Source organism: Sprattus sprattus (assembly GCF_963457725.1).
Source record: "Sprattus sprattus genome assembly, chromosome: 2".
Taxonomy (NCBI): domain Eukaryota; kingdom Metazoa; phylum Chordata; class Actinopteri; order Clupeiformes; family Clupeidae; genus Sprattus; species Sprattus sprattus.
The window spans coordinates 10707651-10722650 of record NC_137921.1 but is presented as its reverse complement, the minus strand read 5'-3'; the positions used below and the strand labels follow the sequence as shown (position 1 = coordinate 10722650).

The following is a 15000-nucleotide window of genomic DNA, read 5'->3' as shown; positions in this document are numbered from 1 at the left end:
GAAGACTCTCAGGTAAGACAGACCAGGCAAGCAGAAATCAAATCCAGCTGCTGCTTCTCCAGCCAGAATCCACCCTCATGCCGCTTCAAAGGAAGGGTAGACCGGCTGATCCCATCTCACATTCAAACTGCCAATTACATCTAGTTATGTTCCAGACTAAAGAATCCTCCAATAACATAATGTCAATCATGTTACAGACATTTAGTGCCAAGGGATATAGCACATTTACTGTCTGAGCTTGATATTGCTAACAACATCATGTGCCAGCAGTCTGTGATGCACATATTAATGAGAAATGAGGTTTGACCTGAGCCTTGACTGATCCCATGTCAGGTCTCATAGGGGCATTATGAGCCTGCACTCCACACAAGTTCCCATGACTACCGCGCTGACTGCCCCCTGTATGCCACCGGTCAAACAATTATATAACATGATATACAGCACGCACGCACGCACGCACGCACACACACACACACACACGGTTCAGATTGTGAGTCAGATACGTCAAATATAATTGTGCCTTTACAGTAGCAGTACTGTTCACACTCTCTCTAGCATCCATACAGGCTTATAAAACCACTTGATCATGAAGACTTAGATTGAGAGAGAGAGAGAAAATCTACACACAACTGCACTCAATACGTTACAGATGCCCAGAGTCACCAATTCCAATCAGTGAAATGCTATCAAACAGCAGCACATAGGCTACTGTCACCAAGAGAATAACAATGAAGACAGTTTGTTTAAACGTTTAATGCGGACCTAAGATAGATGATCTGCTGGCTGTGACAAGCAAGGAAATGTCCTCGATAAGAATGATCAGATAGCCTAAATTCGACAGCCTAACCTGTGTTTGCACTGACATCATCATTTTGGGTAATTAAAGGTATACTGGTGTGCCAGGGCGTCGTGGGTTTTATAGGTTAATGAGGCTCGATGTGAATTATTAACGCAGGAAGAGAGCAGATCTTTGTGTGTCAGACTGTGATAGTAAGGAAGCCTACTCACTCTTCCAAATCGAGCTCGTTGTTGTTGTCATCTCCCAAATCGTGGCCGTAAAATTCGAAGCGTTTCCAGCCGTCCTCGGTTTTGATCCAGCTCCATCCCGGAGACCTCCAGTCCTGCCCCAAGAAAGGCATTCTCCACCTGGTTAGTTCCAGGAATTAAAACGTCAATGGATCTTTCGCGGCGTGTGTATGCCTATCACATCGCGTTATTTTCAACAACAAACAACACAAATTACACACTGTCACGCCATTTGTTGTCGATAAATTAAGGTTAATCAGGGATTGAACAAAGCATCATGATAACGGAAGGTCCAGCGGATAAATGTTGAAAACCTGTCGCGTTTTAGTAGCCACTAGCCAGTGTAACGTTGACAACTACATCGACGACAGTCACAGATGTTTCTTTACTAAATCTGGTCTTGATTGACAGTGTGCAACACGTGAAAGATTTTATATTGAGGGAAAATGCTATCGTGAACGTTCAGTCTACAAACCCCTTCCGAAGATAACGTTATATGAAATTGACTGAAAGAGAAACATCATTCAAATATATAATTTAGGACATTCAGATAAGTTTCGGACCAGACATCAAAAGTGAAGCCTTACCAGCAGCGACTCCTTTGTTACAATAAAATTCACCTTTACTCCGAATATTGACGGAAGTAAACAGCCCGTAGAGTGGAATGTGGACCGCCTCTTCATGTGCGGTGATTGGAGAGATTGTTTTTATTTATCTTGTTGCTACCTGGAATCCTGTCGCTGATTGGTTGAAAGAGCTGCCAATCACGAAAGATTTGATCCGCCGTGTTTTGTCAGGGCATCTTCTTACACGTGACTGAGGGGCTTGCACATGTTCTCGTGTTTTGGTTTGGCGTTGGGGGGAGGGCGGTCGCAGACGCTCCGAGCTACTAGGCAGGAAGTATGAATGTCTACTATTCATGCGAAGAATCGTCGTATGCAGTTGCCTAACTGGTGAATAGATCACCACCATATACTGTTAATAGGAAGCTAACAATAACACAAGCAAGACTGGGGAAGCTAACAGTGACTCAAGCAAGACTGGGGACTGCAGGCCTTGCATTATCCTCACATATCTAAGAAACCATAATATTCCCCATGTGTCATAATTTCATATGATGCTGTAAATCTCATAAAGTATCCCAAAGATGTCCATCGTCGACAGGCCTTTGTCGCCGTAGCCATTGAGTCAGTGAAGCAAAAGACTAGAGTTATTGTGCAACCTGACACAAAGCACACTGGGTGGCACATCGGTCAGACCTTCCCGACTTACAGTACTGTTCCTGTTCTGACTTTCACACACAACACTCAACATAGGCAACCCACACTGGTAGCCTGCTATTACTGTGTGTTACAGCATTACCCATTATTGTGCAGCATTTTGGACAGATCATGTAACATGACAGCTATACATGGTGATAACTAGGAATAGCCTTCACTTTCCTAAGAAAAGTCTTGCTTTTACACCCTCATAAGTGCATCAGTAATAATTATTTTCTTATGCACTTTGTCTTCTTTGCACATCACCCTCCCTCTAGTGGATATCTGACATATTGCAAGCTCCATTCACATTTTTAAAGTGGCATTATGCAGTAATTGTACTTCAGGGTTAGGGTAAGGATAAGCAGTTTTACCTTAAAATAACAGCTTAAAAAAAATTGAAGCACTACAATGACTTTTAATATGGAGAACCGCTTCTGTGCCATTGCCTTACTAGGGTTCGTAGGCAAATAACTGCGTTATAGGTTTGCCTGAAACCGCCTGGTTTTTACTGTCTGCCGAACTAGTAAGTAGCTTATTTGCAGTCTTGCTTTGTCTTGTGATGCACTTGCTTGATGTTTGACTGTGTTAGGACAGTTGTTGAATAACTAGTTTGTCATAGTGTCAAAGTAAGCACATTTCAAGATGTTTTGCTGGGTTTAGCCGCTAGCATCTCGTTAGCGATTAACATTTGTTCCGTTATGCTGTTTTAAAATACGCTTAGCGGATGTACCTTTGTCACGAAATAACTGTTACAGCTCGCCTGGATATATTTTTTGGCCATGTGTGTGCCACTCATTACTGATGGGCTCCCTGTCACCTGTAAGCACAGTGCCTCTCTGACTGGAGGATGGGGTTCGTCAGTGAGATTGGACTTGCTTTGGTGACATGAAATGAGCTAAAGGTGTACTCAGAAGTGCTTTAATATTGAATGTAAATAATTGAATCATGAAGTAATTTAATAGTAGCTTCTCAAGTCCAGCAATAGCAGATGCACCCAATTACTATGTTCCCGACTGCTGCTGCTGATCTGTCCTGAGAAAGTTTTTCAGACGAGCTACGTCTGACGTAACTGACATATAAACACTTATTGTACCAGATGTCTTGTATTTAAGCGATTTTATCCTTTGATCATTAACCCAAAGGCCACAAAAAGCAATCAGAGATATTCATGTAGATACATCTTGACTGCATTCATACGGGAGCAACTCAAACCATGCTGCCTGTGCCTTGTGTAATATGGTAGAGGTTCTGAAGGCCTCCAGAGTTTCATTAAATACTTTTCAGCATGATGGAACCACTCCCCTCCCTCCCCCCTTTATGTTTCAGGTTGAGGCCCACTCTGACACAGCTTTTTCAGAGTATGGTTGGGTGAGGGGTCACCTACACAAAACGGAGGACAGCATGCAACCCTGGCATCGATGTGGCATACAGCACCTTCAGTTTTAAACAGCGCTGAATACCTCAAACAGCTCCTGCTAATAATAGCTTGTATAGACACTTGAGTGTGCTGCTGGGGGCCACACTGTCACCAAGTCCTGAGGGACTGAATTCTGGCCCAGGTGATTACTTCAGGACCAGAGCCATATATAGAGAGAGAGAGTCGCGTCAGCAGCAGTCCAAATGCTTGGCTAATCTTGACTATAGTCAACTACTTCGAAGCTCCAGATCCGCCATTGTTGTAAAAAAAAGAAAATGGAACATTGAAGCGACTCTGTCCAGGATCAGTGTGCATTGGCTTTCCTGTCGACAGTGGCCTCAATGGGTCAAAAATAACCTCTGTAAATTCACCTCTCCACATGGTTCACGCCTACATTCAGAAGGGGAAGCTGTGCTCTCTGTACAGTACTGCAAAGCTCTGACCACCATTATTCATTTCAAGCTGTGGCAAACACAGTTGTTTGAATCCATTCCTCTTCAAGTGGAGCACCACAAGCTCAACCACAACAAAACAAATACAAGCTCAAAAAGGATAATGTACAAATACCTGCTGAGTATTTGTGCTCATCACATTTGGTTGAGGTAAAACTCCTGAAACATAAGGAAAGGCAGAGAGGGGAATGCTTGACATTTTTTTATTCTACAAACAGAAGGAACCTTACAAGACAAAACCCCTCTGAAAGAGTACATCAGGATTATGTACCAGCCATCCAGACCATTCATATATCTTAGCTGGGACAAGGATACAGTCATAGAAATTACAAAATAGAAAAACAGGCCGGTATGTGTGACATTATACAAATAGAGAAATATTATACAAATACAGAGGTTTAACTCAGTGAGCAATAGTATTCCCCTGTTCAAAGGAAACAAAAAGAAAGAGAATATTTCAGAGCTGCACTACTTGGCCATAACCTCAGATTTGGCAATGATATGACCCTAACCGTACTGGTGAAGCCAATGATATATAATCTTTGACCCCTAACCGTACTGGTGAAGCCAATGATATAATCTTTGACCCCTAACCGTACTGGTGAAGCCAATGATATGACCTATGACCCCTAACCGTACTGGTGAAGCCAATGATATGACCTATGACCCCTAACCGTACTGGTGAAGCCAATGATATGATCTTTGACCCCTAACCGTACTGGTGAAGCCAATGATATATATCCTATGACCCTAACCGTACTGGTGAAGCTGAAAAAGAAAGCTTGTTAGGCACCTCTTGGACAGATTATAGTGACCTACTATTCAGTACTAAAATAGCACTTCTATTTGATGTAGAACATTCCAGTCCTACCTGGCATTTTACTGATATTGAAACTTAAATAAGCTTTATATTAATTCAAAGTGGTGATTTTTAAATAAAAGCTGTCCTTGGTAATGCATCACATCTTACAACAAATCTACTGGCTTGAGAAACTACAAAATCTGGTTTACCTGCTACAGTAAGACCAAGGAAGTAACCTAACCTAATGATTTGTAATGTTTGCTATTGGCGGCTTATGGAGCAGACTTTGTAAAATAACCCAATTACTATGTTACCTACCTGATGACAGAATGATGTAACCAGTCTTAAATTAAACTTTACTGGGCAGAGTCTAGGGTGCTACCTATGATGACCATCACAACCATGAAATCATGACCTTGACATTTACCCAACTGCCACATCCAATTCCTTGTCTGACGGGGAACATAGCTTATGAAGATAGCTCAGTGTTTTGCCAGGATCTGGTTTTAATAGCCACCTCCCTTTACTCTACTGGTCTGATGCATGCTACTAACGTTCAGTTCCATCACCACTGATGAACACAACCAGGCAATCAGGTCAGAGAGCTACAAGTCTGACCCCTAGTGGACAAGCATCACACTGCTTAGCTGTTTGAGCGAGCCAGGTAGGATCATGTGATTTGCCACCTTGTTCTCATTGAGGAGCGCTATCATTAATTAAAGACTTAAGATAAATAGTGAGGAAATACAGGCCTTTTTGTCGGCCATCTTGAGAAGCCAGATAAGTTGCTACTGGAAAGTATTTGAAAGGACTTCTGTTCCACCAGACCTGACCAGCAGAGTTGGACGTAGATCAAATGAAAGAGCAAACGTGATTGGTCACTGCTGCAGAGCTGGAGAGGGGTAGGGCTGTGGCCTGTGTGCAGACCTGGAGGTAAGTCCTGCTTTGGCATTTGGAAACATATTGCCTGCCACCCACTGCTTCTCTGAAACCTCACCTGACATTAAAGGAACGTGCTTCTCTGAAACCTCATCTCACATTAAAGGAACGTGCTTCTCTGAAACCTCACCTAACATTAAAGGAATGTGCTTCTCCGAAACCTCACGTCACGTTAAAGGAACGTGTCGGCTGTGTGGAAAATACAAAGCACAAAATGATCTGTGGAGTTGTTGGAATAATCATAACGAGGACAGTGTTGGGATGACAGTAATTCCACAAAAGAGAGAGAAAACTCCAACTCACCAAACACTCACATGATAGGAAGACAAATGACACACAAGCTTTGCTCCTTTAGCCTTTAGCTGGAGCGCATACCATACACATCCCTTACCACACGCAGAACAGAATAACAGAAAAGAGAATTTAACAAAGTTGAAGCAAAACTCCCCTTTACAAGGACATCATTCTTTGCTACATGCTTTCTTCCCTTACTACCTCTCTCCCTTTGTCGTTCTCTCCCTCTCCCTCTCTCTCTCTGGTCCCTCCTTTCGTCAAAGACAGAAGCAGCTTCTACAAGGTAGATACAGGACAGTTGCTCCTTGACGGGACAGTAGACTGTAACCACGGTAACCACCAAGTTGCACAGGAGTTTGGCTTCCTGCTTCCTGCTTCCTGTTGGCAGTCTGCTCGCTGCGGAGCTCAGATCCTGCAGTGTCAAGATGTGATAAGGTGGTCCCGATGTGACCTCGACCTAAAAGGGTGACCTTTGACCCTTTAAGTGGGCAGCGGGTCATCATCGCCACGGCGACACCTGCACTTGCAACACAGCACAAAGGGCGTGGCCAAGAGCAGGAAGGGGGAGGCGACCAGCAGCAGCAAGCCAAAGCCAGCAAATATCCCCACCACCTGAACACAGATACAGGGAGAGAAAGAGAGAGGGAGAGAGAGAGAGAGAGGGAGAGAGAGGGAGAAAAAGTGAGATAGAGAGAGCGAAATAGACAGAGAGAGAGAGAGAGAGAGTGAGATAGAGAGAGAGCTAGACAGAGAGTGAGAGTGAGATAGATAGAGAGAGAGTGAGATAATTAGAGAGAGAGATAGACAGAGAGTGAGAGTGAGATAGATAGAGAGAGATAGATAGATAGACAGAGAGAGAGTGTGAGAGTGAGAGAGAGAAAGAGTGAGATAGATAGATAAAGAGAGAGAGAAGGAGAGATAGAGATATAGATATGTGAAGGGATGAGAGAGAAGCAGAGGAGCAGTGACAGAGAGACCAGTGAATGAGAGAAGAAGAGGAAGGAAGGAGAGATAACAAGAGCGTGAGGGAGAAGCAGATAGAGGAGGTGATAAGGCAAAAAAGGAAGATAAGAAAGACAGAGAGAAGAAAAGTGAGGGTGAAGAGAGATGACGGAGAAGGAGATACAGAAATGAAAGAAAGCATAACATACATTCAGTAAGTGTGTCTTACAGCGCAAACCAACAAATAGATCAGAATCAGCTCATTCAGACTTGTCAGCAAATTCATAAATCCCATAGGTTATTGCAAACAGTCTTTCACTTGTCAGCAAATTCATAAATCCCATAGGTTATTGCAAACAGTCTTTCACTTGATGGGATTAATATAAACAGACGAATACTTCTGGGGACTAGCCACAAACAATTTTCTTAATTACCACAAGGGGGCAGCATTTACCACAAAATATTAGTACTATTTTCTCCCTTTGAGCATTGCTCAGACTTTTACAGTCACTGGCAATGACAGTATATAAACATATGGGTATGCATATGAATGTTGGCATGTGTACCTGAGTGCGATGCCAGATCACAGAAGCTCTGGAATGGCCAAGCTTGTTCCGGCATGGTCCTTTGTCATAATGGATCAGGAGGAAGTCATCCTGAACACGCACACGCACACGCACACGCACACGCACACGCACACGCACACACACACACACACACACACACACACACACACACACACACAGGACAACCATTACATGTCTGCTTCTGGCAGATCCATTGAAAGATTTCATGAAAAGAAGACATAATGCAGATGAATGAATACAGACAGATGCTATGTTCTGATCATGACACACACTTCCACTTCCAACAGCAGAAAAAAAGTCAGTTTGAGAATGCTCACATCCAGCGACTCCAGGCAGTACCAGCAGAAGGCGTGCTTGCAGCTCTTGCACATCATCTGCGCGCAGCCCTCGTCCCTCTCGATGTACACCTTGCACCGGGGGCAGCGCTTGATGGGCGCGTCCTCGTCCTCGCTCTTACAATAGGGGCTGGGGGGGACGCACACAACACATTTACATTTACCTAGTGTAACAATAAATACTTTTTTTCTTTCATAAGAAATAGAGGAAAGTGCAGGAATCGAACTACTGTAACTATGTGCTAAGTAAAGTACTAGTAGAAGTGAAAGTTAGGAAGGGAGGTGCTCTCGAAAGGTCATCTTAACCGTTTGGGGAAGGATTACGATTTCAATAAAAACTCTTCTGCGGGGGGGATGTACTGTGATGTACTGTTCATACTTTGAAAGTGTATTTAATTGAATTTATATTTTGAATTGCAGGTCCTGACCTAGCCACTAGGTGGTGTACCTGATATCGCCGGGGAGGAGGCTGGTGATGGTGCCGCTCTCCTGGCACGGCTGGTCCTGGTGCCAGTCGGCCCGGCAGGCGGAGCAGAACTCGCTGCTGCATGCGGGGCACCGGACCCGCTGCGGGAAGAGCACGTCCTGCTCCCCATCCTCCGGAAGCTGGCACACGGCCTGGCACGAGGAGGACGGGCACCACGTGCGCCAGGGATCCAGCAGCACCTCTGCGCCCGCCGCAATGGAAACAAGCAGTGATGAAGAGAGATGGAGAGATGAAGAGAGATGGAGAGAGGAGAGATGAAGAGTGATGAAGAGAGATGGAGAGATGAAGAGAAAGGAGAGATGGAGAGATGAAGAGAAAGGAGAGATGGAGAGAGGAGAGATGGAGAGAGGAGAGATGGAGAGTGATGAAGAGAGATGGAGAGATGGAGAGAAAGGAGAGATGGAGAGAGGAGAGATGGAGAGAGATGGAGAGAGATGGAGAGATGAAGAGAGGAGAGATGGAGAGAGGAGAGATGGAGAGAAAGGAGAGATGGAGAGAGGAGAGATGGAGAGTGATGAAGAGAGATGGAGAGATGGAGAGAAAGGAGAGATGGAGAGAGGAGAGATGGAGAGAGATGGAGAGATGAAGAGAGATGGAGAGAGGAGAGATGAAGAGTGATGAAGAGAGATGGAGAGATGAAGAGAGATGAAGAGAGGAGAGATGAAGAGTGATGGAGAGATGGAGAGAAAGGAGAGATGGAGAGAAAGGAGAGATGGAGAGAAAGGAGAGATGGAGAGAGGAGTGATGAAGAGAGGAGAGATAAAGAGAAAGTGAAGAAGTGCAGTGATGAAGAGAGGAGAGATGGAGAGAGTATAGATGGAGAGAAAGGAGAGAGGAGAGAGGAGTGATGAAGAGAGGAGAGATGGAGAGAAAGTGTGCAGAACAGATGATTCAGCGTGCGGTGGCGTGTTCCGTCTTTGATCAACCAAAAAGTCACGTGTTACTCCTCTGTTACTCTCCCTTCACAGGCTCCCGGAAGCTACTAGAATTTCATGTTAAACTCTCGCCTAGAGAACTGCCACTGGATCGACTCCTACTTCTTATGGATGTCTAAGCCTAGATCATGGGAAAGGATAGCATTATCTTTTAACATTATCTTTTCACAGCTCCCTCTGAATTACATCAATAGTCTATTTGTAGTCTCTAAATGTACACATTTATGAGATGAGCAATCACTATAAAGAGCACTTCTCTCTTACTCTTAATCTATCCGACTCTCTCTATCGTCTCTCTATCGTCTCTCCACACTCTCTCTTTATCGCACTCTCCACACTCTCTCTCTTTCTATCACCATCCCCACACTCTCTATCTATTGCTCTCTCCACTCTCTCTCTCTCGCTATCGCTCTCTCCAGACTCTCTCTCTTTCTATCGCTCTCTCCACTCTCTCTCTCTCTCTCTATCTATATTGCTCTCTCCACACTCTCTATCTCTCTCTATCGCTCTCTCCAGACTCTCTCTCTTTCTATCTCTCTTTCTATCGCTATCTCCACTCTCTCTCTCTCTCTATCTATATTGCTCTCTCCACACTCTCTCTCTATCGCTCTCTCCACTCTTTCTCTTTCTATCGCTCTCTCCACACTCTCTCTCTCTCTCCACACTCTCACTCTCTCTCTCTCTCTCTCTCTCTCCCCGCACCGCCTTCCCTCTCAACTCTATTTTAAGACGCTCTGTGATTCAGCTCAGCTAATAATAGCTCACTTGACCCCTTGTGCATGAGCAGACTGGCTGCAGCGCCTCCGCTTCACTGACAGCTCATCCGTGGGAGCCTGAGAGAGGCGCTAACATTAGCCACCGGGACACCACACATCATTCATTAGACCAAACGCCTCATCTTCCAGCGTGTAGATGACGTTTCTCTCCGCAGAAATAAGTCACCAATACACGCAGAGATCTTTCTAGAAAGCCTGCACGGGGGGGGGGGGGGGGGGGGGGGGAGCGCTGACGTTCTGTTCTGACGTGCTGTCGACAGCATCCCTCTGGTGCTTCGGCTATTTTTAGACCCACTGGGCCAAGGCCAGAGGAGAGCAGAGAGATGGGGGCGAACGAGGATTAAGAAACTCAGCACTCATGGACTTGAGAGTGACCCCAGGGCTTCTTTGACTAGTGTGTGTGTGTGTGTGTGTGTGTGTGTGTGTGTGTGTGTGTGTGTGTGTGTGTGTGTGTGTGTGTGTGTGTGTTAGCCTCCTGGAGTGTGTGCTAGCTTAAGTTCCCTGTCATGGGCTTTTGTGAATGTGCGTCTTTTGTGTTCACGGCTCACGTGGGTTGATGTTCATGTACTTGTGAGTTATGCAAGGTCTAGTCCACTCACCTCTTTCAAAGCGAAGCCGCTGATACCGCTGCAGGACTTCTTTGGGTACCAGAAACCCCACCTGGAGAGGCAGAGCAGAGGCTACGCTTAAGTTCTGCCACCATCTGGTAGGGAGGCTGAATTAACAAACAAACTGCCACCTTATGAAAGATTCATTGACCAATAACATTAGAACATTGCACCATTCAACTTAATTTCAATATTGGTATGAAAAATATAATAAAACTTCGTTCAGGAGACATTTTTTTAGTGCTTAAACATCCCCACTTTACCTCAGTGCTGTTATAATCTGTACATTGTAAATGTAATGTAAATACCCTCAATGAAGGTTTTTACCTCATTCGCTCACTTGACATAGTTAACTTAAATGGTATTGTTGTGCTTTGTAATGATTGACAGTGTACATGACATTTGGAGACAATGGTAGAGAATTCACACTGCTTTAAGTGAAATAAGGGTCTGCACTTTCTCCATACTCTCTCTCTTTCTGTCACCTTCCCCACACTCTCTCTCTCTATTGCTCTCTCCACTCTCTCTCTCTCTCTATCGCTCTCTCCACACTCTCTCTCTCTCTATTGCTCTCTCCAGACTCTATCTCTCTTTATCGCTCTCTCCACACTCTCTCTCGCTCTATCGCTCTCTCCACACTCTCTCTCTCTCTATTGCTCTCTCCAGACTCTATCTCTCTTTATCGCTCTCTCCACACTCTCTCTCTCTATCGCTCTCTCCAGACTCTATCTCTCTTTCTATCTCTCTTTCTATCGCCCTTTCTATCGCTCTCTTCACCCTCTCTCTCTATTATCTCTATTGCTCTCTCCACACTCTCTCTCTCTATCACTCTCTCCACTCTTTCTCTCTCTCTATCGCTCTCTCCACTCTTTCTCTCTTTCTATCACTCTCTCCACAATGATTGACAGTGTACATGACATTTGTAGGCGATGGTAAAGCATTCAGAAGTGCCACACTGCTTTATGTGAAATATGGGTCTTCACTCTCTCCACACTCTCTCTCTCTCTCTCTCTTTATCGCACTCTCCACACTCTCTCTCTTTCTATCACTTTCCCCACACACTCTCTCTCGCTCTATCGCTCTTCACACTCTCTCTCTCTATCGCTCTCTCCACTCTTTCTCTCTTTCTATCGCTCTCTCCACAATGATTGACAGTGTACATGACATATGTAGACGATGGTAAAGCATTCAGAAGTGCCACACACTGCTTTGTTTTAAAATAAGGGTCTTCACCTCGCTCTCTTGCAGGAGTCCCCGCTCTGGACAGGCTGAGTCTGGGCAGCCTATGTCGGTCTGCAGGCCCTCTTTAACCAAGAGCTCCACATACTGCTTCAGACACTGGAGAGGACAACACAGAGGAAGAAGGTGAATACAATGAAACACATATCAGGGTGTGGTCGGATAACTGTACAGTGAGTATCGTGCTAACTCAAAGACATAAAAAAACATAAAGACTTTGAAACCAAATATTTTACAGTGAGTAGAAAAGAAAGATGAAGACAATATGACTTTTTTGAGACAGAGAGAAAAGAGAGAGAGAGAGAGAGGGAGGGAGAGAGAGAAAACAAGACATTTTCACCCTTCACCACTGGAAAACTCATACTGTCCATTTACACAGAACCAGAACCGCCTGCCAGCAGAACCCCTGGACCCACCCCTGGAACCCCTGGACCCACGCCTGGACTCACCCCTGAACTCACCCCTGGACCCACGCCCGAAACCAACCCCTGGACCCACCCCTGGACCCACCCCTGGACCCACCCCTGGACCCACCCCTGGACCCACGCGCGCAGTGGTGAAAGGAACATCATCCACTCTCAATTAGCCAGGAGGAGGAGGAAAATATCAGCCTCTCCACATCTGTGTTGAATTGTGTATGTGAATGACATAAGCTTGCTGCGTTAGCCTGTAGCACAGTGTTGGCGTAGCATAGCTTAGAGCGTAGCATAGAGTGATGTTAGCTTCAGGGTGTGCCTCTGATTACCATCAAGTTCTGATTTCACTTCAAGTGGATGTAAACGTTTCCGTATGAACGCAGCATTACATCAGACTGTGTAATAGTATGACATAAACTCTAGGGAGATGTTGTATGCACGGGGAGACATAGAACTTGGAACATAGAACACGGAACACCCACACATATTAAGAAGTCTGAAAGCATGCCATGAAGAAGATAGAGTGGCAGCTCCTGTGAGCCTGTGTTCTCACCAGCTAATAATATAGCAAGAGTAAGCTCAACACTGTGGGTATGTGTGTGTGTGTGTGTGTGTGTGTGTGTGTGTGTGTGTGTGTGTGTGTGTGTGTGTGTGTGTGTGTGAATGTGTGTGTGTGTGTGTGTGTGTGTGTGTGAAGGTGTGTGTGTGTGTGTTTGTGTGTGTCTCTGTCTGTGTGTCTCTGCACATGTGTGTGTTTGTTTGGGTGTGTGTGTGTGTGTGCTTACCACCGTGCAGAAGGCGCAGTGGCAGTGTGTGAGGGCGGTCATGTGGTCGGGGGTGAACTCTCCCAGGCACAGCTTGCAGGACTGCAGAGGAACCAGCACCAGCTCCGTGGGCCTGACGTGCGCTTCCGTCGTCGTGGGATCCTTCGCCATGGCATCTGTCGTCATGGTGCCCAGTCTCTCCTGTGGATAACAACACTAGTCAGTCAAACACTCAAGTAGGAGAGGTCAGGGACCACTTGACTTACCTGACCGGTTACCTGAATGTTATTTACATCTACATTATGCAAGACCTACTGCTTGAGTGAAGTTCAGTCAGAGACTGGAGTAATAACCTTTGCACAAAATCACAGATTTTAAATCACAGATTTTAATTCCCAGATTTTAATTCACAGATTTTGAATATATTATTTATATAGTTAGATAAAGAGGCTCAAGCTCCCTGAGAAGATTCAGAAGGGAATATTTGACAATGCAGCCCAAGCTATTAATTAATAGTCCGAGAAGCGAGAGGCCTTGGGGAAATGCATGTCCACATTATTATAAGCTTTTGAGCTCATTTCAGACATAAAAATTACATAATACAAATGTAAGTAGGATTAGTTTTACACAGTGGCGTAACGACAGGCCCAGGTGCAGGCTATTATGACAGGCCCCAGTCAGTGGCGTAAGGCAGTGGTTCCCAAACATTTTACAGGGTGGATCACTAAACGCCGACGCCACGCGCATATTCCGCCTTCAGTCTATGGCACACGACTACCAGCCACCAATACCCCCGGGCCCGGACCTGCTGCACCCCCTATAGTTATGCCCCTGGTTTTACGTCTCAACACAACACGCAGCACTGGTTGAGACATGACAGAAAACACTTTCACCCATTCTGAAATATAACCATAAGGGGTCGTGTAAAGACTCAAAGGCTGAGAGAAACAGGTCCATTCTTTATATAGAGAGGTAGGGCTAATACATCAATTACTCAAATAGATGATATATATATGAATATATATCAATGGCAGTTACATCTGATTCCTCAAACTTTGGTACGCTACAGTAAATTGCATAGAAAGATGTATGATAGGGAATTTTGTGTTTGTAGTTATGGCATTGTGAAATACGCAAGTCTGTGAGAGAGAGAGAGTTTGGGTCTGCTGTGTGAGTGGTGTGAGCTCAGATAAATCCCATTACACTGGTGGTAAAAAAAAAACCATCAGAGTGGAACACACACACACACACACACACACACACATACACACACACACACACACACACATGATCTGTTCTGAACAAGCAAAGGATTTTATCCACGGAGGCATATGAATTGCGTGAGATAAAAATAGAAAACAGAGCTCCGAATTACCACCAGATGCACAAACAGTCTGTCCTGATACTCCGGCGTGGACCATTAAATAATGATGTAAGAAACTGCCTTTGTGTGAGGCTGCTTTAACAGCAGAGACTGGCCATCCCAACTGCCTTTGTGTGAGGGTCCACACACACACACACACACACACACACACACACACACACACACAGCTTTAACAGCAGAGATTGGCCATCCCAGCTGCATCCTCGGAGACACATAGAGCTCTTTTCAAAGACAGGGCCGACAGCCACCCCCCTCCCCTCCCCCCCAACCAACACACACACACAAGTGGGTCCACACACATACATACACACACACATACACATAGACACACAAGG

The 15000-nt window shown here is 45.1% G+C and overlaps 2 protein-coding genes across 4 annotated transcripts in view; both read right to left on the bottom strand.

Annotated features, from left to right (window-relative positions):
- Positions 1 to 1697, bottom strand: part of fbxo25 (F-box protein 25) — a 17748-nt gene extending 16051 nt beyond the window's left edge. For 2 of the 3 annotated variants that reach the window (XM_080832713.1, XM_080832715.1), the window contains exons 1-2: positions 1614 to 1652; positions 1009 to 1146 (exon numbers count right to left, since the gene is read on the bottom strand). In XM_080832713.1, the coding sequence (XP_080688839.1) occupies positions 1009 to 1139 (131 nt within the window). In that variant the 5' untranslated portion in view covers positions 1140 to 1146; positions 1614 to 1652. Of the gene's footprint in view, positions 1 to 1008; positions 1147 to 1613 lie in introns of all 3 variants that reach the window. The other variant, XM_080832714.1, reaches the window with a different exon arrangement.
- A 2663-nt stretch (positions 1698 to 4360) lies between these two features.
- rnf144ab (ring finger protein 144ab) overlaps positions 4361 to 15000 on the bottom strand; it is a 21708-nt gene continuing 11068 nt past the window's right edge. Inside the window, exons 2-8 of the mRNA XM_080857844.1 lie at positions 13303 to 13482; positions 12096 to 12200; positions 10854 to 10914; positions 8505 to 8724; positions 8039 to 8186; positions 7701 to 7790; positions 4361 to 6804 (exon numbers count right to left, since the gene is read on the bottom strand). Of these exons, the coding sequence (XP_080713970.1) occupies positions 6673 to 6804; positions 7701 to 7790; positions 8039 to 8186; positions 8505 to 8724; positions 10854 to 10914; positions 12096 to 12200; positions 13303 to 13467 (921 nt within the window). The 5' untranslated portion in view covers positions 13468 to 13482 and the 3' untranslated portion in view covers positions 4361 to 6672. The remainder of the gene's footprint in view (positions 6805 to 7700; positions 7791 to 8038; positions 8187 to 8504; positions 8725 to 10853; positions 10915 to 12095; positions 12201 to 13302; positions 13483 to 15000) is intronic.